The sequence below is a fragment of the Notamacropus eugenii genome, chromosome 5 (genome assembly GCF_028372415.1).
Source record: "Notamacropus eugenii isolate mMacEug1 chromosome 5, mMacEug1.pri_v2, whole genome shotgun sequence".
Classification (NCBI taxonomy): Eukaryota; Metazoa; Chordata; class Mammalia; order Diprotodontia; family Macropodidae; genus Notamacropus; species Notamacropus eugenii.
The window spans coordinates 243388205-243412779 of record NC_092876.1 but is presented as its reverse complement, the minus strand read 5'-3'; the positions used below and the strand labels follow the sequence as shown (position 1 = coordinate 243412779).

The following is a 24575-nucleotide window of genomic DNA, read 5'->3' as shown; positions in this document are numbered from 1 at the left end:
CCAGACCTGCTTTCTTTTTCTTTTTTTTTTCATTTATTTACAGGAATCTTCTTTTTTCTCCCTGTTAAATGACATTTTGTTAGTTTGGACTCGGCACTCTAGCCTGTGAGCATCATTTTGAATCTTAATTCTTTTATTTCTCATATTACCTATCCCTTATATTAGCTATCATATTAGAGACATGGGAGTCCTATGTGTTACCCACAGATTTTGTAAGCGTTAAGTTCACCAAAGTACTTGTAATGTACCTCTAAGCAAGGATAAAGTCCTTGATGGAAATGTATAACAAAAATAAACCTTGATTTTTCTTGGCCCCATCACCCCCCGGTTTTAATTGATTATTTAGCATTTATTAAGAGCCTGTTGTATGAAAAACATTATTTATTAATTGAAGTGTGTCCAGTTCATCTTTATCTCTATTTTTCCTGCCACCAGTTTAGAATAGATATACCTTAGGATCAGATTACTATCTCCCTGCTTCTAATCTCTATTCTACTCTCCTATTTACCCACACTGTCAAAGTAATGCTCCTGAAATAGACTGTTTTCATTAAGTAATTCCCTTAAAACATGGTTTTTCTTACCTTACTCCATTGTGAGATTATTTAGACAAGCCAATAAAGGAACAGGAAATTAGCTGCTCCTAACTCTTTCAGTGTTAGTTCATAGATTAATTCTAGGTGTCAGTCACAATTTAAAAGGAACACTTGACATATTGGAGTGTTCCTTAAGAGAGTTGCTAGAATGGTCAGGAATCTGGAAACTGTTAATCTGAAAAATGGCTGGAGAAATTGGGTCTGTTTAGCCTGGAAAAGATAAGATTAGAAGGAGATAGGAAACTTTCTACATGTGAAGGGTAAGTGTATGGACTAAGAAAGGGCCTTGTTTTCTTTCTGTTTGGCAGAACTAGGACAAAAGGATGGAAGTTATGGAGAGGTGGATTGGAGTTTAATACAAGGAAGAACTTTTGACAGATATAAAATGGCAGGGCAGACATCTTGATAAAGTAATGAGCTAGATATTTCTGAAATTAATTAAAGCAGACTGGATAACCAAAGGTCACAAAAGATCATTAGGAATAAGGGGCCTTATGGGCCATCTAATCTAACGCCCATATTTTATAAATGAGGAAATGGGCCCAGAGAAATGAAGTCATTTGGTTAACAGATCAAATGGCTGGTAATTAGCAGAGATCCTGTATTTGTGCAGGAAGGACTCTTGCTTTGTATTATCTGGATATGTGACCTTAACAGTGTTACAATGCAATATGTAAATGTACAACAGTACAGTGCTCATATCTTACCATCTTCCAATTTCTTCATCCTTTCAAGGAACCAGAACCAGAGCATTATGAAATCAGAATGTTGTTGAGGGCAGTCAGTTCTTCTGGGATTTCCCCAGAAGATGTAATTGGTCTTTTCTTGCTTTCATTTTTTATTTCCAGGAGCTGTCAATTTCCTTATCATTTTATTAAGAATTTCAGCTCCTCAAGCAATAATTTTCAGGTACTAAAAACCTCTTTTTAAACAGAATAGAGGCAGAAGGTTGACACAGTGGACATCAGTGGCATAACTGAACTTGGAGTCAGGAAGACTTCAAATCCTGCTTCAGACACCTAATTAGCTACATAGCCCTGAGCAAGTCACGTGACTCTCTGCCTCATTTTCCTCCTCTGTAAAATGCGGATAAATAATAGCTCCTACCTCATAGAGTTGTTGTGAGGATCAAGTGAGATAACATATAAAGTGCTCTGTACGCCTTTAAATGCTTTGTAAATATTATTTGTTGCTGTTTTTGCTATTTATTATATGCCGTTGGTTATTTAATAACCAAACAGAAGGAATTTAGGCTCCTTAGTAAGCTTTTATTATTTCATTCTAGTAATTCAGGGAAGAGATTCAGATTATGCTCAGGGAAGATCTTATTCACACATTGTTTAATCGTGGAACACATTTCACATGGAAGAATGTGAAAGTAGTGCCTGTATAAGATCATACGTTATTAGAACCCAGCTCTCTCAATTTTATAGAGGACATTAAGTGATTTGCCTAAGATCAAGAAGCAGTTGATTTCTTTAGAGAAGATATTCATCTTTCTGGGCTAGTTAGTATAATTCTAAAGACAAAGAAAAAAATAGACATTAATTTATGCAGATGTCACAGATTGTCCATTTATAAGGCACTACAGATGCTATCTGGCACAAGCCATACGTGTACAAAATTGTCTGCTATAACATGCTTCACAAAAGGGGTCATCTGGCATTTGCTTGAAGATCTCTAGTAAGGAAGAACTTAATATCTTTTAGACCCATTTACTAGCCTGTTTATTTCTAGTTTGTCTAGATGATGTGCTTCTTCTTAATCATAATTAAGATATACACCATAAGTTTCACTTTTAACTTTACCTCGTAATTAGCAAAATAGTAAGGAGAAAATTTTCTTTATGAAAATTGTAATGACATCTAAGAAGAGTTTGCAATCCTCCATTATTTTACCATACTATGAAAAGACTTGCATCCTTTTTATAGTATACAAAGTATCAGTTTTGCCATAGTATGGCAGGTTTAAGTGTCAGTTTTGTACGTTAGAATAAGTACAGAAAAATAGAGGAGTTTTTTTAATTTAGGAAGTTAGGCATTTCTTTAATTGCGTAGTTTATATATTTGTGATAAAAATGAATGTTTTTTAAAAGCGGTGTTGGCGGTTTTGTTCGATTTTTATCTCTACTTGGTGTTATCTCTGAGTATATTTAGAAGGTAATGTAACATTCTTAGATTTACCTATTTTTAAATTTCTTATAGCTTAGCATACCAAAGGATGAGCTGGGAGGCCTTGAAGAAGTCAATCAATGGTCTTATTAATAAAGTGAATATTTCCAACATAGGGATTATCATTCAAGAATTACTTCAAGAAAACATAGTTAGGGGAAGGTAAGTATCAGTTACTTCATTTCACAGTACTTTTTAACTTAGCAACAGTGGCAAAAACAGACAATGCTATTTTAAAAATTAGATACTAATTTTGATAATTTTGGGCCATTTTCTTTTAGTGATATATATCCATATTCATTTCATGCAAATTTCTTACTAAACTGTAGACTGTTTAACTTTGACTTTAAGAAGTCATTATGAAGCATGTACACACAATACACGCTTAACTCTTCTCAGTAGAACTTGTTATTCAGTTATTGCTCATACTCAACGTCTTAAAATGGTCAAACTTAACAATCTTATTTCAGTAGCCTTTTAAAAATAAATAAAATAATGGGCTGAGAATTTGGAAAGTGAGGAGCATACTTTAAAAGGAGGGACATGATGTACCCTGTGTTGTCCAAGACTGTGTTGTCACAAGGGTAAGAGAACAACAGAAATAATACAACTTTATATTTATTTGATGCTTTTCAGTTTTTAAAATACTTCTATATATCTGCTTCACTTATTCATTCAACACATGTTCATCAAGTACTTATATGTGGTATTAGGTACTGGTGGTTTAAAAAAGAGAAAGAAAAGGGAAAGACTTTGCCCTTTACTTGGGTGGAGGGAGGCTTGGATGTGACAAGTACCCTGCTAGAAGGTTTAATTCTGTTGGGCATTCACACTGTACTATGTAACAACTTGTTCCTCTCCTCTCCTTCTCCATCTTCCTTTGTCCACATAGGTTCTCATACCTTTGCCTAAGGGTATTCTGCCCAAAGCAGTGTAACTTTCCCTTACTGAAAACTTTGCTAGATTTTTTGGGTTTTATGAGCTAAATTTCTTTAAGCACCATGCCTTAAACCCAATTCGCTCTGGGTCTCATTGATTGGTCAGCAATTGTTGTTGTTGTTGTTCTTGTGTTGTTTTGTTGATCTTTCATTTTTGAAGAAGACCATGACATCAGAGAAATAATGACATGACCTGCACTTGACTTTGTTTTGAGTGAGGGAGGACTGTGCAGGTCACCAGCCTCACTTCCCCCCTCCTGAGCCATGAGCTGATCAACAATAGGTCCCAGCCAAAGCCCCACTTAATGATCTTTGTTTGGACCCTGATTGGCTCAGGGTTAAATGTAAATAGCAATTGTTACTATTTTGGTTAGAAATCCTACTTCCCTATTGAATTTTTTTTCTTCAATTAGGTAAAAGGGGCCATTCTTTGTCTCATTTCTTACCTAGCCTTAATCACTGAATAAGTGTTGCCTTCGGTCAAACTGAGGCCTGGGAAAGACCTTAGTTTAAAAAGGCCAAGGTCTCCCACTGCATGTCCCTCTCTCCAGTCCTGATTTATGTCTTGCCACTGGACTCAGATGACTTCAGAGGAAAAAATGAGGCTGATGATTTTACACAGACCTTCCTTAGTGAAATCCAGTCCACTTTCAAGTCATGGTGACTTCCTCATGCCATGGTCATCTTTGAGAATGAAGGACAAATAGCAATAATAACTTAGTCTGTTAGTTTTCTTCTTAGTTTAGTTAGCCAAGACTGATGAATTTTGATTGAGGAACAGGAAGATGAGGGTGGAGATTAGATGGACATCAGGGGGTCAGGCAGACCTCTTCACAGTATTGAAATTGGAGTCTTTGACAGCTACAGTAACCATTAGGGCATTGATTTGCAGGAGGGTTGGTGAATGAAAATAAAAACCACCATGATGTGGGAGAGGGATTTTTTTTAAAGTGGTGGAAAGGTCTTCCTAAACAAACTTTGGCTAATTTTTATTTATATCCAGTCCCTCCCTTATGGTGATAATATTCTATGTTTCATAGAAAATCTTTTCTTAGTCTTTAGCATTCATGCCATAGATAAGTTATATATTGGTGCTGTAGCTAATGTCTGTTGTGAAGGGCAGCTAGGTGGTACAGTGTATAGAATGTTGGACCTGGAGTCAGAAAGTCATCTTCCTAAGTTCATATCTGGCATCAGACACTTACTAGCTGTGTGACCTTAGGCAAGTCATTTAACCTTTGCCTCAGTTTCCTTATCTGTAAAATGAGATGGAGAAAGAAATAGCAAACCATTCTAGTATCTTTGCCAAGAAGTTCTAAATGGGGTCATGAAGAGTCAAACACGAGAAAAACAACTGAACAGCAACAATTTTAATATTTTTGAAGCTAGTTTGTTTATCTTTGAGTCTTTTTGTAATTTTTTGATTAAATGTTCATTTCTTTATAAACTTTTTACTCCTGAATTCTTTCAGAATGCCAGAGGGCATGAGTTAGAAGTAAGAACTGAAAGAGATACACTCTGTCAGCAACTTACTTTTAGGATTGGGGGGCAAGATTAATTTAGAATTGTGAAGACTCCCTAGCATGTGAAAAATTTGATCTTTTTTTTGGTTCTCACAGCTACTTATAGGAGAAAATACTGTTACTGCATTAAAATTGCTGATAAAGGTATTTTCCTTTGGAAAGATTGTAGTGGGTTTTTATCATTTTATTTAGAAAAAGTTTTGATGTATTTTTCTTTTTTTAAAAAAATGCAGGGGATTGCTGTCTCGATCTGTCTTACAAGCACAAAGTGCTTCTCCAATCTTTACTCATGTATATGCGGCCCTCGTGGCAATTATCAACTCAAAGTTCCCAAACATTGGAGAACTGATTCTCAAGAGGCTAATACTTAATTTTCGAAAAGGCTATCGAAGAAATGATAAGGTATGTAATAGATTTTTGCATTCTAAACGCTATAATGGTACAGACTGCTAGATGGTACAGATCTGATACTATGCCACAATAAAGAGGAAGGTTAAAAATAAATTCTTATAGTTCTGTAGAGCTTTTACAATGATAAACCACTATGAATTAGCACCACTAATACTTTCAACTTATTCAGTGTATGCAAATGTTGTTCATGCTATGATAATTTAAAAATTTTATGTACTTATTTTTCTACTTGAGAAAATAAGTTTTTTCATACTAATTGCATTTTAGTTAAATTATTAAAGTGCTGTAGATTCTGCAGCTAAATGAAGATGTTTAAAACTCAGGAAGTCAGGTTAACTGTGTAACTCTGTTGCTTCCTTTTGCAGCAACTTTGTCTAACTGCTTCAAAATTTGTGGCACACCTTATTAACCAGAATGTGGTAAGTACTTGAAATTTCCACCTATTCCGTAAAATAGGCAACCTATTCCTATAATATATCCTTTGTTATTGATCTTTTCTTGTGATATGCAACACTTGATTTTTATTTTTTTCTTCAATATTTTACTTAATGACTGTGTATAATTTAGTAAAGAACTAGAAAATAGGGTTTTATTTTTACATTTGCATATGATATTACTAGCAGACTACACATGCACACTCTTTACAAATTACTACACTTTCAAATAATGTAACTTTATTTTGTTTTAATCTTGAGATTAAAATTGGAAGCTGTTTTTCCCACTCATTTGTTCATTAAACTCTAGTCATGGGAATGTAGCAGGCAATGTCATTTCCTCTATCTGTATCTTTGCCTTCAGATTATTCAATTTAAACAAATAGAAGAAAAAAATTGTCATCTCTAATAACAGTAAATATATTTTTATTTTGTTGTGCTACTTTTTAATTCATTTGGCTCAAACATATTTCCTTACTCATTAATTTTTTCCTCTAAAATAATTAAGCTTATAATCTTGGCAAGTTTGATATTGACCTTACTTAAAAGCTTCTTTCTCATATCTGTTGTAGTTTCTAGGTTGAGAGAAATAATAAATGAAAATGAACTATGTTTAAGGTTATTAAGTGTCAGGGTTTCAGTGACCCTGAATAATTTCTTTATAGGGATTCACTCTTACTCATAAAAAAAAATTGAGGTCCACTTCCTTATCCACCATGGGAGTAGAAATAAACTTTTTCCTTAAGAATTGTAGACAATTGATTTTTACATATGCTGGAACACTGCAAAATTGCACAAGGTTTACAAACACTGTAGTGAATAGTATAAAGCTAATTAAAAATATTTTCAAGGCTTTTGCCAAAAAGTTAAGTTGGTGTATTTTATGTCTCTTCCTTCTCTGTGGAGTGGAAGCATTATTTTTCTGTCATAGACGTGAGATTATTTTTTTGATGTTATTCATTATGAAATTTAAACTTTATTTTTCCTCCTTGTAATATATGAGTGATTTTTTAGAAAGCATTGTCTAAGTCCTTTGGCTTCTTGGCTTCATTATAAGAAACATTGTTTTTATGATAAATTTTCCTAATAAAATTATTCTATTCCAAATTTGCTTGTTAATTATTCAAGGTATTACTTGTCAAAATAAAACTTCAAATGTGGCTCTTGATTTTTTTTTTTTGCATTGATTATTTGATTCATTTTATGGAGTTATGTAGCATTTTTCCCTTTACCAAAAGGGAAAAACTTTATCAGAAACTTGTGGAATTGTTTGATATATTAGAATTCACATAATGAGAGATGTTAAAAGGTTGAATTGTAAAACAACATATTGCTAATCCAAAATTATTAAAAGTGCTCTCAACTTGAGTATTGAATTTTGTTATAGATTGAAGATGGTAAAATATGACATTTATCTAACTAAATATGAAGAGAATATTCCTAAGATGATGCCGTTGGTCAGCCATCCAGCCATTTAGAGAGCACTTACTGTGTCAGAGGCAGCTGAGTGGTTCATTGGATAGAGTGCTGGATCTCAGTCAGAAAGAGCTAGCTCAGTTCTGGCCTCAGATACCTACTAGCTCATGACTCTGGGCAAGTCCCCTAACCTTCTGTGTGCTGTAATGCACTGGAGAAGGAAATGGTAAACTCCTCCCAGTATCTTTGCCAAGAAAAACCCTTGGACAGTCATGGCCTGCTGTGACCCACAGGTCAGAAAGGGTCAGACAGGACTGAGTGAATGAACAGCTTCTGCAGCCTGCTAGGCACCATGCTGGGAGTCTGAAAGTACAGAGAGAAAGACAGCCCCTGCCCTCTAAGAGCTTGCATTCTCGTGGGAATGTCAGCACCCAAAAAGCGTCTGAAAAGGGGATAAGGGGAGACAAAGATCTGCCTCTCCCTCGTGCAGGAAGTCTGAAGTGCAACCTGAATCAGAAGTAGTCGTGGCTGGCTTGAGGCACTCTTCTACTAGACCTTCTGGGAGAAGCTATCCAATTAGAGGGAGAGACCTCAGGAGCAGAGGCTATATCAGCTGAGGAATTCCAATGGGATAAGGCTCCAGGATGAAGGGTTGGGCCTGGTAGAAGGAACTTGGTGTGCAGCAAGTGTGGCTAGGAACAAGTCATAGTCAACCAGTCCCTCTATTCAGTCTGAATTAACTTTTGAACAATTTGGGAGGATTTATTAATAGATCTTAGATGTATGAAAGTGGAAAATGGAATTTCAAGAAATAAGTTTACCATCTAATTGAGATAATCTGTAGCTAGTAATAGAGCTTATTGGTTTATAGCACAGCATTGCAAGAAATTTTCATTGACATAACTTAAAGTGTTATTTTATTAGTAATTATCCAAAAGCATGTTCTTTTAATCATATTACACCCCACTTTTATAGGCACATGAAGTTTTATGTTTAGAGATGCTCACCTTACTTCTTGAAAGACCAACAGATGATAGTGTTGAAGTAGCAATTGGGTTTCTTAAAGAGTGTGGCCTAAAATTAACGGAAGTATCACCTAGGGGAATTAATGGTAAGTATACTTTTACAGTAGAGTTGAGGTTTTGGTTGAATATTTGGTTGAATATTGGCTCTTTTATTCAGATAATGTTCTTCTTTTGAATTATAGCTATATTTGAGCGTCTCCGCAACATTCTCCATGAATCTGAAATTGATAAACGAGTACAGTATATGATTGAAGTGATGTTTGCAGTACGTAAGGATGGATTCAAGGATCACCCTGTTATTCTAGAAGGACTTGATCTAGTAGAGGAAGAAGACCAATTCACTCATATGCTTCCATTGGAAGATGACTATAATCCAGAAGATGTGCTTAGTAAGTCAGACATAGAAGAAAACTATGCCAAACTGTTTGGGGTTCAGTATAAATATCATGAGTCTTTTCATGATTTTAAAATGTACTCTTTTTCTTTTTTAAAAGATGTCTTCAAGCTGGATCCTAATTTTATGGAAAATGAAGAGAAATACAAAACTATTAAGAAAGGTAAGTAGAATTTTATTTAAACTGATTGTCTAGTTTAAAAACCACACAGCTGTAATTTTAAATTTTTATGGAATGTTTTGTGATTATCTTTAATTTGTAAGAAATGTGCCCATTGTTTGAAAGCTCAAGAGTTTTAAAAATAGAACAACTGTTTAGGAACTAAGATCCAAGGGAATATGGCTTCAGAAAAATCATTATGCAGAAAGTGGTACTTGAGTTAAATATTGAAGAAAAAGGGGATTCCAAGAGGCAGAAGTGAGGAGGAAGTATCTTCTAGACATAAAAATGCTAGCGTGAAGGCATGAAATTAAAAGTTGAAATGTCATCTGTTAAGAATAGGAAGGACAGTTTAGCAGGACTGTAAAGTGTGGGGAAGGGAATAATGTAAAACAAGATTAGGACCAGGCTACAAATGCCCAACAGAGAAGTTTATATGTTAGGATAGGAAGCTGCCGGATTTTACTGAGTTAAAAAGTAACACAGTAAGACCTATGCTTTAGGAAAATTGCTTAGGCAGCCCTGTGAATGATTGATTTGAGAGGGAGGAGATTCTTTGTAGGAAGACAAATTAACAGTTATTGTAGTGAGAAAAGATAAGAGCCTAAACTAGGGATGGCTGTCAATAGGCAAAATCAGCCAGCTATAAGAGTTGTGGAAGAAGAAATGGCAACTGACTTTATTTGTAGGTTGAATAATAATGAGGAAAGGATAACACTATGATTACAAATTTAAGTAACTAGCAGGATGTTGATGTCGTAGTTGGGGGGAACAAGAGAGATTTCAGAAAGTTGACTGGGGGAAAATAATAGGCTCCATTTTGAACTTGATGAGTTGGAGATGTTTATGGGATCTCAAATTTGAAATGTTCGGTAAACAGTTGTTGATGCAGGGCTATAACTCAGGAGAAAAACTGTAGATGGAGACATACAGATAATACTTAAGCTCATAGGAGCTACTGTAGTCACTGAGTGAGAAAATTTAGGGAGGAATGAGAAGAGAACTCAAGACAGCTTTGAGGGTATGCCCAGAGATAGGGTTATGATGTGGATGGTGAACCAGAAAGGAGACAGAATTTTTAACATGGCAATCTTCTGCTGAGCCAGCATGTGGTTTTACAGGAGGCAGTATGGTAGAGTGAATAGAGTGCTGTATTTTGAGTCAGAGGACCTAAGTTCAAATTCCATTTCTCACATTTATAAAATCTGTTGTGTAAGCTCAGACAAACTTTTTCTTTTTGAACCTAAGTTTTGTCATCTGTCCATTGAGGAGCTTGGACTTCAGAGGGCACTTCCAGCTCTAACTCTATGATTCTGTCATCTATAATATCACATTGTTTTTGATGTATTTTCTTTAAAATAAATAGTAAATTTTACCTCTGTTTTTATCTGCCACATAGCCAAATGCAAACGATGATGGCATCCACATCTTCATCTCTAGCCTCTACCTTCACCTTTGTGACCCCTGCATTTCTCTCTCTTTTGAACATATCTCCTCAGGTATCCTGTAACTGTATCTAATTAAACATGTTTAAAGTCGAACTCATCAACTATGACTGCAAATCAGCCTTTCTTCCCAAGTTCTCCATTCTTGTTGTAATATAGGATTTAGAGCGATAAAATACTTTAGAGATTATGTAATTTACTCCTCCCCCACCCTCTTTACTCCTTTTGAGGCCCAGAGATGTTAAGTGTTATGTCCAAGGTGGCTCAAATTTCTTAGGCCAAAAACATCTGAGAATTATCTTTGACTTTTACCTCTCCTTAATCACCTAAATCCAGTCTGTTCTCCCAGTCCTGTCAACTGTTCCCTCAAAATGCCTTCAGAAATCATTCTCATCATTTCATACCATGATTACCCAGCAGTTACTGGCTGATTTCACTAACTTTAGACATCCTGAATTCAGTTGCTATTCCTTCTCCTATTCAATGTAAATTGACTCTTCTTAACTATTTCTCTTTTCCTCAGCCCTTCTACTTTAGCATGTCCTATCTTTTGACCGTTTATTACGTTTGTGGCTCCCCCCATTTGCTCATGCTGTCTTCCCCTGACCCTCTAAATGCCCTTTATAGCACTAAAAGTCAACCATTATATATTATCTTGAATTGTTCCCAATTGTCTTATATCTCAATATTGTCTTATACTTAGAATGAAAGCTACTTGAAGTGTATTTTTGTTAACTTATGTTAACATCAAGTATAATGAATTTTAGATGCATAACAAATGTCTGCTGATTAATGTGAAACTCAAACCATTTATTTGTTTCTTTTATCCAAATTTGCGTTTTTGGTTTGGGGAATCAAAATTAAAGAACATTTTAATTGTAGTTACAAGTTCATTCTCTTAGGTTATTAACACAGCTGGAAATCTTAGCTAAGTTAGCTCTTTTTCCTATTGTGAAGTAGCATCTTAATTCCTTTTTTCCCCGATTCTCCCATCTTCAGTGTAATCTCTCATTTTAAAAAATTATCCAGTTAATTAAAATGAAATTTAATCAACTTTTGCAATTAAGCAAAATTTACTGTAGGTCAAGAGAAACTAATGGAAATAACTCACTGGAGTTTCTTTGACTTTTATTCTTTGAAAAATATTTTTCATTGCTAGGGGCTGATTCCAAAAAGGACAAAATTAAAGAATGGGCACAGTGTTAGTAACATGGGGCTACCTAACGAGTTGTATTTACTTTGCTTTGTGTCTGACAGCATTTGGGAAATGAGGTATTCACTCCACTTTCTTAACTGTAATCTACAGACTGCCTTCTGATCTCATCACTCAATCAAGATTGTGCTCTCCAAAGTTGCTCATCATCTTTTAATTGCCAAATCTAATGGCCTTTTCTCAGTTCTCATCCTTTCTTGACCTTTCTGCAGCCTTTGACACTTTTGATCGCTCTTCTCCTAGATACATGACATTGCTGTCTCCTGGTTCTCTTCTGGCTTTTTTATCACTCTTCAGTCTCCTTTACTCAGTCTTTTCATCCAGGTCATTCCTGCTAACCATGAGTACCCACAGGGCTCTGTCCTAGACCCTGTTATTTTCTTCCTCCTGTACATTTTCATGTCCATCTCATCAGCTCCCATGTATTCAGTTGTCATCTTTATGCTGATGATTCTCAAATCTTCTTAACCAGCCCTAATCTCTGTTGAACTCTAGTCTCACATTTCCAGTTTGCCCTTGTACATCTCAAACTGGGTGTACCATGGACATCTTAAACTCAACATGTTCAAAATGGAATTTATTATCTTTTCCCGAAACCCATTCCCAATTTTCCTAATATCATTGAGGGTACTAGCATCCACCCCATCTCTCAGGCTCACACCCTACGGTAGGTATCAAGGAATCCTCAATTCCTCACTTTCTGTTGCTTCCCATATGTAGTCTGTTGCCAGTGTCGTATTTTAACTTCATAAAGTCTCTCATATATGTCCTCTTCTCTGACACTGCTACCACCCTGGTGCAGGCCTTTTCACCTCACAATTAGACCATTTTAGTAATCTGCTGGTTGCTTTGCCTGCCTTAAGTCTCTCTTCACCCCAATCCATCTTTCACTCAATTGTCAAAGTGACCATATTGGCCCTTTCCACCCTCCCTGCAACTTTAGTGGCTCCCTATCACTTCCTATGAAATCTTCTTTAACATTCAAAGCCCTTCATAACCTATTCTTCACTACACCTTTCTAGGCTTTATATGCTTCACCCACCTCAATTCTATCATTGGCTTCCTTGCTGTTCCTGGAACAAGACACCATGACATTCCATTGCCTGACTGTATCAGTAAAAAGCACCCCAATATACTTAGGGGTCTGCTATCACAGGTTCTTAGATCTGCATGCATGAAAAGAAAGCAACTTTCAAGGGGTTAACAATCACTTTAATCAGGCACAGGTATCAGAGAAAATCAAAGTCAAAATTTCAGAGAAATCAAAAATAAATCAACAGACAGTACTTCCAGACTGCCTGACCATTACATATATACAGTTACCAGAGGGGGAAGCATCAACTTCTGAGTTTTAGCCAGGGGCTCCTTAATGGCTTCCCAGAGTGTATTTGGCCAAAGAAACACTTGCAGTCAGTAAGCCCCAAAGTAAAACCTCACCCTCAGAGTATTTATACACTTTTTAGAGCCATAGGGCATAACGCTCTGACCCAGGGCCTAAATAGAAAAAAAAAGGTACTTGGTCCCCTAATCAAGCTTCTGATCAATGAGTGTGAGAGATCCTCCCCAATCACATTCAATCAGGTATTTAAAAAAAATATTTATTTTTAGTTTTGAACGTTCATTTCCACAAGATTTTGAGTTCCAAATTTTCTCCCCATCTCTCCCCTCCCCCACCCCAAGACACCATGCATTCTGATTACCTCTTCCCCCAATCTACCCTCCCTTCTATCACACCCCTCCCCTCCCTTATCCCCATCTTCTCCACCTCCTTGTAGGGCAAGACAGATTTCCATACCCCAGTACCTGTACCTCTTATTTCCCAGTTGCATGCAAAAACAATTCTCAACATTCTTCCTAAAACTTTGAGTTCCAACTTCTCTCCTTTCCTCCCTCCCCACCCATGCCCACTACGAAGGCAAGCAGTTGTAGGTTATACTTGTGTAGTTATGCAAAGGAATTCCATAACAGTCATGTTGTGAAAGACTAACTATACTTCACTCCATCCTATCCTGCCCCCCATTTATTCTATTCTCTCTTTTCACTTTGTCCCTCCCCAAGTGCTTACTTCTAATTACTCCCTCCTACCATTTGCCCTTCCTTCTCTCATCCTCCCACACCCCACTTCTCCCCTTCTCCCCTATTTTCCTGTAGTGTAAGATGGATTTTCTTACCACATTGAGTATGCATGTTATTCCCTCCTTAAGCCACATGTGATGAGAGTAAGCTTGACTTTTTCCCTCTCACGTCCCCTCTTTTCCCCTCCATTGAAAAAGCTTTTTCTTGCCTCTTTTATGAGAGATAATTTGCCCCATTCCATTTCTCCCTTTATCCTCCCAATATGTTTCTCTCTCACCCCTTAATTTTTTTTTTTAATCATCCCTTCCTATTCAACTCACCCTGTGCCCTCTGTTTATATGTATATAATCCCTGATGCTCTAGAATTTGTATAGAGTCATTGTTTACAGGTATTTTATGGGCTATGGGGATGGAGCTAGAACAGATCCATCCTTCTACTCTGCCATCTTAGCTCTGCCCTCTCAATCAGGCATTTTTAAAACAAAAACTGCAGAAGATCCTAATTTGATTGCCATTATACTGACTCCAATAATTTCCAACCACTGTCCTCCATTCCTGAAATGTTCTTTCTTCTTCTCCACCTTCTACTTACCTGATTTCCTTCAAATTCCAGCTAAAAATCCCACCTTCTACTTGAAGCCATTCCTGATCCCTTTCATTTTGTGCCTTCTCTTTGTTGGTTATTTTCTGTTTACCCTCTCTGTAGCTTGTTTGCAATTATTTTGATAATTTTCTCGCCTATTAGACTACCAGCTTCTTGAGAACAAGGACTGTCTTATCTTTCTTTGTATCCCCAGTGCTTTGTACAATATCTGGTACATAGTGGGTGCTCATTCATTGACTGACTGACTTTCTTGGATGCTTATTATTTTCCTCATAAAAAGGTATATCCAAGCAATGATGTGAAATTTTAAACTTTCAATGTTATAATTTTTCTACCTCCTAAAGAAAACTGGTAAATTTTGCTCCTCGAACACCATTGAAATAGCATCATTCTCTTCTCTTGTTAGGTAATACTTCTGCCAAGAGATTTATTTGAAAGCTTCCAGGCATACATTTAGATTTATGGACTTAGAATCTGTATAAAAGCAGGAATTAATTGAATATGAATCTTTTGCATTGTTTTGACTTCAAAGTGACTCTAAGTTCCTGAAGACTTTGCCAACTTAATATAAGATGATACAGGCCCTTCCAGTCTAGAAAGGCTTTAAGTATAGGTTCAGCATCAGACTGTGTGCCTTTTGTTCAAATACTAGTGCCTTGATAAGTTCAGAGACCCTCATCACTAGAAGGTTGCTGTTTGAGAGAAGCCTAGGTAAGCTTGGTTGCCAGGTGATGTGGGAGCACAGTAGCTCATTTACCCATGCTATTGAAATTACAGATTTTAAAGAATATGAAAAACTCACTGACAGTATGATGACAGTATCATCAAACAAATGACTTCAGAAGCCCAGAAGGTCCATTGTTTTTAAGCTAGTACAAATCCTACTGTAAGACTAATAGAGCAAAATGGTACTTTTTCAAAACAAAATTTCTGCAACTTTGTTTTCTTTTTTCCATTTGATCACTCTTTAGATGAGCTATATTATTGATTTTGATATTCACCATTTAAAAAACGTCTGTGTGTAGCATGAAATGGATAATAAAATGAGGTTTTTTTTTTTTGTTGTTGTTGCCCTTTTCTTGTTCTATAAAATGTTTTTGAGAACCCTGGAATTCTTAGCAGCCTTATTTATCTTCTTCTTTACCCTACCCTGACTTTTCAGTTGACACTTCTCCTGCTTATGATAAAATAAATATGACTTTGCCTTTCAAAATGTGCCTGTTTCTAGCCTAAAAATCTTTCACAGTTAATTGCTAATTCTTCTTTTAATTCTGCTTGTCCAGTCTTTGTGTCATGACCACCTAGCTTTCTTTGGCATAAGGATAATATGTTTTTTTCCTAGGAGAGTACTCTGAGTTGGCTTATGTGTATTTAAGGAGTTGGTGCTCTCCTGCTGCCCTGAAGCACAGAGTGAACAAGAAATACTGTTTTCAAAATGTGATACAAGTGACATGTGATATTTTTTTGCTTTCATTTTATTACCTGCTTTATTTTTTCTAGAAATTCTTGATGAAGGTGACAGTGATTCAAACACAGAACAAGATGCTGGAAGTAGTGAAGAAGATGAAGAGGAAGAAGAGGAGGGGGATGATGAAGATGAAGAAGGTAAACAATTTTTTTTCCAAGTTATTTCAGTAGTATTTAAGAAAAATGCAATGAGAAAAATATGGTACTTACATAATTAACTAACAATAAGCCTGTTATTGTTTTTTTAAGGACAAATTGATATTTATGCTTTTCCTTTCTGTGCTTCATTTTAAAACTTAAAAATAAATATGACCAAGGTTTTCATGAATTAGAGAGACACTAAATATGGCTAACATTCACATTTACATTGTACTTCAGATTTTATATTGATCTGCTGTGGCGAGTCATTTATTCTCAGAAAGTTAATAGTTCACCCATAAGTGAATGAATTCCTCTAAAGCACCTGGATATCCTTTATTTGAATGTTATTTTATCAGACGGCAACATGTTGAAGTCCTTTATATAAAAGGACAATTTACATAGGGAGCAGGGAGTTTTCTTAGTTTGGTTCAGAAACTTTTGGTTCAGAAACTTTTTAAAGCAATGTTGCCTACTAAGAGACAACTCACTTCATTTTTTTTCTTTAAAAAAAAATCCGTGGTTTTATTTTTAAAGGATTTTACAATATGAGTTGATTCTCCTCCTAGAGTCTGCCACAGAACATGCTAGATTGTACTGTCCACCTATCTTGCAACTGAGAAAATAATTTGCAAAAATCTGTCTGATGTAATGTTGTCAAAGTATAGTTATACAAAAGTTTATTTGCATTCGTTTCAAATTATTTTATTGTTTTCTAAATTTTGTTGCTTTCTTCTAGGACAAAAAGTGACTATCCATGACAAAACAGAAATCAATCTGGTGTCATTTCGTCGCACAATTTATCTTGCTATTCAGTCAAGGTAAGCTCCTACCTGTATGTATTGATAGCACTTATGTAGCCTGGGTTTTTTTTTAATAGTCTTTGTTTTATAATAAAATGCTGTTAACCGTCTTATTCTCTTGCAGTTAAATATAATCATGAAAGAAATCTGCTACTCATTTTACCTACAGTTTAGCGATGTGGTGGAAATTTAATGATTTATTTTTGCTCATTTGGATTCCAAGTTCTGTAAAGTTCCAAGCAAAAGAGTTGTTCTCTGCTAACTTTTTCATACTGTTTGTTGCAGTGCAGATGGGAAGAGATCTGTCTACATGGAAATATGAATAGTTCTAGAAAGAAGTCCTCCGGCAAATTTTAAAGACCCTCCAAAGTGGAGGGTAAAAGCAGTAGCTACATTTTGAAAACAAAGCAATTCCTTTTAAACTAGAAGTCATTTGAATATTATTATGAAGAGAAATACATGGAAATGTTAAATAATTAATACATCTGTTGTTTTGAATGTGAAGAAACCTATTATGATGGTGGATGCAATGTTTACATTTTATACTGGGGGCAGAATGTTTTCACAGATTTGTTTTGTTACTAGGTTTTGTATATTTCCACTTGGTATGATGTAATAGCTATGATTCATAAGTGGGAGTCATCTTGTTTTCAATCTGTCTGAAAATTTTCTTGGCTTTAGATTCATCTTCAAAAGCAAGAATGTTAAAGAACAAAAACTGGTTGGGAATTTTTTGGTGTGGGCTTGGCTGTTTCTTCACCTCTCTCTTAAGAGAAAAAGTACCTATTAAATACTTTATTCTTTTCAAACTAAATTATCATAGAAAATTAGACTTCTTTAATGGATAAATGACATCCCAAGATAATAGAATGACATTCCATTTTGACCTTTTCTGTTAATCAGATATCAATTTTTACTAACTTCTTACAAATTAGTCCCTGTAACTGTTTTGGAAGTGCATTCCTTTTTTTTTTTCATTGAGAATGTCCACATTTTCTTAATCTGAATAAAACCAATTATTCAGTACTTCAGAAGGTACAAAATTCAGTTTTTCTGCAACCTTTGCAGATAATAATCATTCCCACATCTTAATAAACGATCTTCATAATTGTTTTGCACACCCTCACCCTGCCAAAAATCCATCACTTCTGGTGATAGCGTTCCAAATTTTGCTATTTTGGTCCTTGAATGACAAGCATAGTCCATTTCTGGACCTATGCTTTCCTTTCCTTGGGTGGGACATTCCAAAGATAGCAATTTATTTTTATAATTGTCTTCAAGAACTTAGACCTCTTCTTTATGACATGAAATTAGAATGTTTTAGTGAAAATGAAAGCTAATGACTTAACAGTGTTGTAGTAGGGCTAATAGAATGTTATGTAATTAATATTATAAATATAATTTCCTCTTTTCCATCTCCCTCCCCCATATCAGGTCATCAGATTGCAAAAATTTTATAGATGAGGGCCAACATTGTGGAAATCTCTATTCTAGAGAATTCTGTCCTTCAGCCTATGCCAGTTGGGGCCCAAGGCACTCTACACTTGTGTTGTTCCCATTTTTAATGGTGGTTTGTTTACGCTTTAATCACCTGACACTCTTCTTATGATTTAATGAGACTTTCCAGGACATTTGACAGGTGCTACGTCGACTTCCATCTCCTAAACCTGCTGGGTTTTATCTTACTTGACTCCAGTTATAGAGGACTCATCTTTGGCAGGACTAGATCCTCTCCTGTCTACTCCAAAATCTTGGTCTTTTGGTCCTATCTAGTCTTTCTCATCTTCTGTCTTTATTCCCATCTCCTCCACTGCTTACAACAAAGTTCAGGCTTCACATACCTATTTGAAAAAAAAACCAAACAAACACAACTTTAACTTTGACCTTCTTCCTTTCCCCGATACCTGCCGCCTAATCACCCTCCTGCTACTACCTCCCTCTTATCTCTATTTACTGCCAGAATCCTAGAAAGAGTAGATTATTGGCTATACATGTTATCACTATTTCTTCTCCATCTACTCTTTTCTTAACTACTCACTGCCTGGCTTTCATCGTGATGATTCCACTGAAATGTCTTTCCAAGGCACTAAGCCTTTCTTTTTGCTAAGTTGGACATCCCAGAGTTTCTGAGTTAAATAACTTTTTCCATCTCTTCTCTTTAATATTTGCTTATTAAGACTTACTTATTCTTCCACCTTGTTAGAACCGCTTGAATAATTTTGGCTGATGAACAAGTTTTTCATCCTTCAAGGATTGGCTTATCCTTTGAAAATAGTTTAAGTTTCTTTGTGGTTTTGGTCTAGTTCAGCTTGATTTGGCCTTTAATCAAATATCAAAGAACTTGGTATGATTTGGATCCTTTTTTTCTTTTTTGCTTTAGATTTGTTAGTAGGTAGGATTGTTATCTCTCCACTGAGATTATTTTCTTTGAGTATGTATATTCAGCCAAACCAATTTTTACCAATATTTGCTATAGCAGATGTATGCCCTTTCTTTACCCATGCTTCTACCACTAATCATTTAAAATTAATGCATCCATTTCTTTCCAGCACAAAACCTGAAATGTTAAGACTCACACATAAAATGTGTTTTTATGTACAAATTTGCTGTTAAAAATAATTAACTTTCATAATTTTGAATCAGTTAGTAAAATTTATTTTACAGGAGCTATTGGAAAATTGAAAACTTATGCCTGGGAACTAATCTACATGAGAATTTCTATTTTTTTTTAATTTAAAAATAGTAGAACAATGAGTATAACTTCAAAATGGCCTCGTGTGGGAAAATGACCACATACTTTATAAATAAAATTATGAACAAGAAAAATAAGCCTGTCACACAGCTGGCTTTCTCCATGATGTTTCACTTACTAGGCATGAAGGAAAATAATAAAATTTAACAAGGAAAACAGGATATTAATTACTTTCTCCATCAACTACTTGACCTGTTTCTCAGAATTTAGATTTTTCCCTATAAACTAAAATTTGATTTTTAAGAAAATGAAGAGGGGAAATGCTTGCATTATCTCTATTTGCAAATATTATTATGTTTCTGTATTTTTTTTTATGAAAATGATCTTTTCAAAATTGACTTTACCATTGCAGGCTATACCTATAAACGCAAGCATTGCTATAAATGTTAATAATGATTTATTTGGGTAGGTGGTTTTTCACTATCATGCCTGTTTTGATCCATTGTTTTATGAAATTCCACCCTAGTGTTGTTGTTTTATGTCCATAAATAGTGATTGGTATTTGGCGGTGGGGGGTGAAAACTTAGGTGAGACTCACAGTAAGATATGTAACTATTAAGTTTCTGTTGAATATTTTATAGTCTCAGTTATGAATTTAAGTAGAATGAGAACTAATATGAAAACACACCTCTTGTAGAAGCACATCAAAGTGTTAACATTATTCTTGAAGTTCAGATTTTCTATTATTAATTAGATTTATGGAAAGAGCAATGAAGCTGGAATCACAGCACCTGAATTTCTGCTTCCATTACTTAATACCTATGTGATCCTTGAGCAAATTATGTGAACATAGTGGGCCTGTAAAATGAGAGATTGGGCCATGTAACCTGTGAGCTTCCTGAGAGCAAGGACTGGTTTTGCCCCTTTTTTGTTTTGCTAATGCTTAGCACAGTGCTCCACACATAATAGGTGCTTAATAAATCCTTGTTGTCTTCACTTGAATATCTCACCGAATTAAATATTTTTATGATATATGATTTAATTATTTTTCAAATATTAACATTAACTTTAAAACTTTCTATCATGTTTTCTTTCTGTTTCTACCTTGTACTTATTTTATTTTTCTTAATTTTATTTAAGTGGACTCTTTTTAACTCTCCTATTCTTTAGATTCTTCTAGAGTAGAACTGACTGATCATGTGAAAAACTGGCTTACTGGAGAAATCTGGGTGAAGAGACTCCATATTTTGAAGTCTGTGGCCCAGGAGTCTGATGCCTTAAAGTCCAGACATTTAAACAAATTTTTTTGACTAAATTCCTGGATTATTTAATTAAAAAGTTTGAGAAGTCCTTCAGGATATAAAACATGCCTACAAACGTATATGATTATTTTTTCTAGTGTTTATTCCATAATTCTTTTGTATTTTCAGAATTATTTTTTTCCCACTAGGGAAGTCGGCTTGAATTACACTGTCATTTACTTTGCTCAGTTTGGTGCTAAAGACAATGAGCAGAATAAAGAACTGGAAGAATCAAAACAAGTTAAAGTTCTTATCTTTAAAGTTACAGTTAAAGTACAAAGACCTTACCTTGAAAATTATGTGCGGTACTATTATTATCTTTGCTATGATAGTTATGCATTTTACGTATCATTTATTTTCCTTCAGATAATACCAGATTACTAAAGTTGTACAAAAATATAATCAGAAAGGAAGTTTTGTGCGTTCAGTCATGCTTTTCTTTAAATGAATTCTACAAGTTCCAAGTCTAAAATATGCCATTTTTTTTTTGTCTACAGTTTAGATTTTGAAGAATGTGCTCACAAATTGCTGAAAATGGAGTTCCCCGACAGCCAAACAGTAAGATAATTTGTCATTTTCTACAAGGAAGAGTATAATTTGATGTTTGACAAAATTAGCTTTTGTGAACTGAGAATATTATGTAGTAAGAACTAAGTTCCGTTATAAACATTTTTTAGGTATTGTTTTTCTTTGCTTTAATGATTTAAATCACAGATCCTTACATTGATATTTAACACTATCCATCCTACACATTGATCTGTTCTTGGGTAAAGGGAAAGTACATCAAATTTGGCACTTTCATACATAAATGCTTTTGAAAGATTGGATGTGAATTTAATTATTCTTTAAATACTTTGGTGAGCTTGATTTCTGTGTTAAATTTTTTTTTTTACAGTGAAGAATTCCTTTATAATACAAATTATATTGCATTGTACCTGTAGAACGGCAAACAAAACCTGCTGCTTTGCCTCCATTTCCAGATGCTTATGCCAGAATTTTTTTCTAATTATCAAAGTATTTAGTTCCCATTCTCACAAGGGAATGGAGTGGGCAATTAACTGGTATGCTTCTCATTGTTTGATGTTTATTTTTAGTCTTCCCAACTTGATTGCAAATTTTTAGATGGTAGAGAACACATTTTCTGGTTTTTGTTTTATATATTCTTGATTGCATTTAGCATGGTTCTTTGCATTAAAAAGGTTAAATATATATTCATTAAGTTAATATATCAATCACAATTTGGATATCTAATTCCTCTTTTAGAAATAGTAGTCTTCATAAATCAACATACCAAAGTTTTGTGTTTTTTTCCCTTTTGAGATAAGAATTCTCAAAGGCAGTAGTTAAGGCAGTCTTAAATTCTCGCTGAAGACTCCATGACTTGGAGTTTGGATCCAGTAACAGACTATCATCTAAGAACTAGCCTCACTATTTTTCAAGGAGTTTGTCATCAGAATGTTAGCCTTCCACTAAGTGAAAAATATTGTGGGCCATACTACTCATAAAAATCATATTCTAAGACAGAAAATGTGGTTTACCTGAATAGGAGGTATACTCATATTGATGAAGCCAGATAATTATTGAAGGAAAAGCTATAAATATTAGTGATGATACAAGAAAAGACATAGATATCTGTAACTCATTTCCCTTGGCTGTTCTCTGGACTTAAAGTATCAAAAAGAAAATTATTTTATTTCTAGTCTACAGTCTTTAGACTACAAGTGCTGGCTATGTTTATTGAATATAACTAGATATGAAGTATATCTAAACCTTCAAAGCTTATAGTTTGAAGAATATTATAGGCTCCCATTCTACACCTTAGGAGATGATGCTTTTGCAATGATGTCATTTGAGCCTTACAGACCTCATTTTCTTTTTTGAAGTGGATACTATTAATATCATCCACATTTAAAGAAGAGGAAATAGCCCCATAGGAATCATGTGACCTGCCTAGGTTCACACAGCTTTGTGTCACAGGTGGAATTTGAACACAGTTCTTCTTTACACTAAGCCTGGCACCCTCTCTTTTGCTAAATTATAAAGTGCATGCTTTCGAAGAAGGAAGAAATTAACCACAGTTGTCCATGAAGGCTTTTTTTGAGTTGTGACTTGTGCTGAATTTTAAGAATGAATCAGATTTAGGACAGTTGAAATGCTGAAGCAGTGATATGAGCAAAAGACCCATACTAGCTATTGAAAGATTTTTCAAATACAAATTCATCAGCATGTTACCTAACCTTTCCATCTCTTTATCCCCTATACATTCAAACCATGTCACTTTTTTTCTTCAATATTAAAATTTATAAAAATATAAATTTATATGTTATATATTATTGGTTATATAATATAAAATATAAAAATTTTAAAATATTAAATATAACAAAAACAAGGATAGTTCATTTCACTAGAGACCTCATTTTAGGCTGCTATTAATTCATTTGTTAATAGTGTTGTGATTAGTTCTGTTTAACCAGTTCAAAATCTACCTAAACTTTGATATATTCATCCTATACATCTCTCAAAAGCAAAATTATAACAACTGCTATGCTATACTTACAGCATTCTCCTGATCTAACAGCCTAGTAACCTTAGAATAAAGAAAATGAACTTAGCTATTAAATTGAGGGGATGGTAGAGAGAGCTATCCCAGAAGAAATGGCAAAACTAGATAATATGAAAGATGATTTGTCAAATAGAAAGAGTCAAGATGGTACCCACTAATTCTCAGGTGAAGATAATAAGGAGATAGATAAATGAATGGATGGATGGTTTTTTATTTATTTATATGTATATATATACACACATACATACATATACATATATATCTGTGTGTTGAATATATTTAACTAGATAAGTAGATAACTAGAATAAGATATAACTAGATAAGAAACATTCAAACCCTCAGAACTTTAGTTTGAAGAGCGTTATAGGCTCATATTCCACCCCAGATAAGATAGATAGATCTGTTTATCTACATGTGGTCGTCTATGTATTACATGTTATTTATAATATCTACAATTAGTATACAGTATAAAAGTATTATTGAAATATTGCTATATAATATAGATAGTATATATGAATATGTTTATTCAATACAACTAGACATTGAATACAACTAGATACCAAAACAGATCCAAACCTTCAGAGCTTGTAGTTGGAAGGGCATTATAAATTCCCATTCCACACCATAGATGGATGGATGGATGGATGGAGTGGAATGGAATGAGAGCCTGCAGTGTTCTTCAAACCCTAAGTTCTGAGGGTTTTGATAATGTTTTATATCTACACAGCTTGTAGTTTAAATAAATACATTTTGTTAGGAGAGGGTTGAAGAGTAGCTCTCTCCATGAAGAAGGTATACTGAAATCCATAAACGTAGGAGTGGATGAAGATATCTAAGATAAAGAGAAGACATCATGGAAGCATATTACATATTGCTCAGCTTAGTGGAGGATATTGATTCTGTCCTCCTAACATTATACTGATTATAGACTGGCATAGATGCCAGTTTTAGCAGTGTCACTGAACCTGATCTCTGTTGGAAATTTGTATCTGATGTTTTCTTATCTTACTTTGCTAATAAATTAGTCTTTCAGAATGTTTAAGTGAAGCAATAGAGTGAACTGTCATTTTGGACTTGATTCTGAATAATAAAAAATAACTGATTTTTGATGTGGAAGGTTCCCGTGGGGAAAAAAATGACCATATCATTCCAAAATTTGACAGTATGATGAGACATTATTGGTGATACCCTAGGTTTTATAAAAAC

The 24575-nt window shown here is 34.7% G+C and overlaps 1 protein-coding gene across 3 annotated transcripts in view; it reads left to right on the top strand.

The window, feature by feature from the left end:
* The window catches only part of CWC22 (CWC22 spliceosome associated protein homolog), a 72949-nt gene that overhangs the window by 24840 nt on the left and 23534 nt on the right, over nucleotides 1-24575 (top strand). For all 3 annotated transcript variants that reach the window (XM_072612537.1, XM_072612536.1, XM_072612538.1), the window contains exons 6-14: nucleotides 2800-2928; nucleotides 5461-5629; nucleotides 6004-6057; nucleotides 8464-8599; nucleotides 8696-8902; nucleotides 9008-9070; nucleotides 15906-16010; nucleotides 16750-16831; nucleotides 21304-21364. In XM_072612537.1, the coding sequence (XP_072468638.1) occupies nucleotides 2800-2928; nucleotides 5461-5629; nucleotides 6004-6057; nucleotides 8464-8599; nucleotides 8696-8902; nucleotides 9008-9070; nucleotides 15906-16010; nucleotides 16750-16831; nucleotides 21304-21364 (1006 nt within the window). The remainder of the gene's footprint in view (nucleotides 1-2799; nucleotides 2929-5460; nucleotides 5630-6003; nucleotides 6058-8463; nucleotides 8600-8695; nucleotides 8903-9007; nucleotides 9071-15905; nucleotides 16011-16749; nucleotides 16832-21303; nucleotides 21365-24575) is intronic.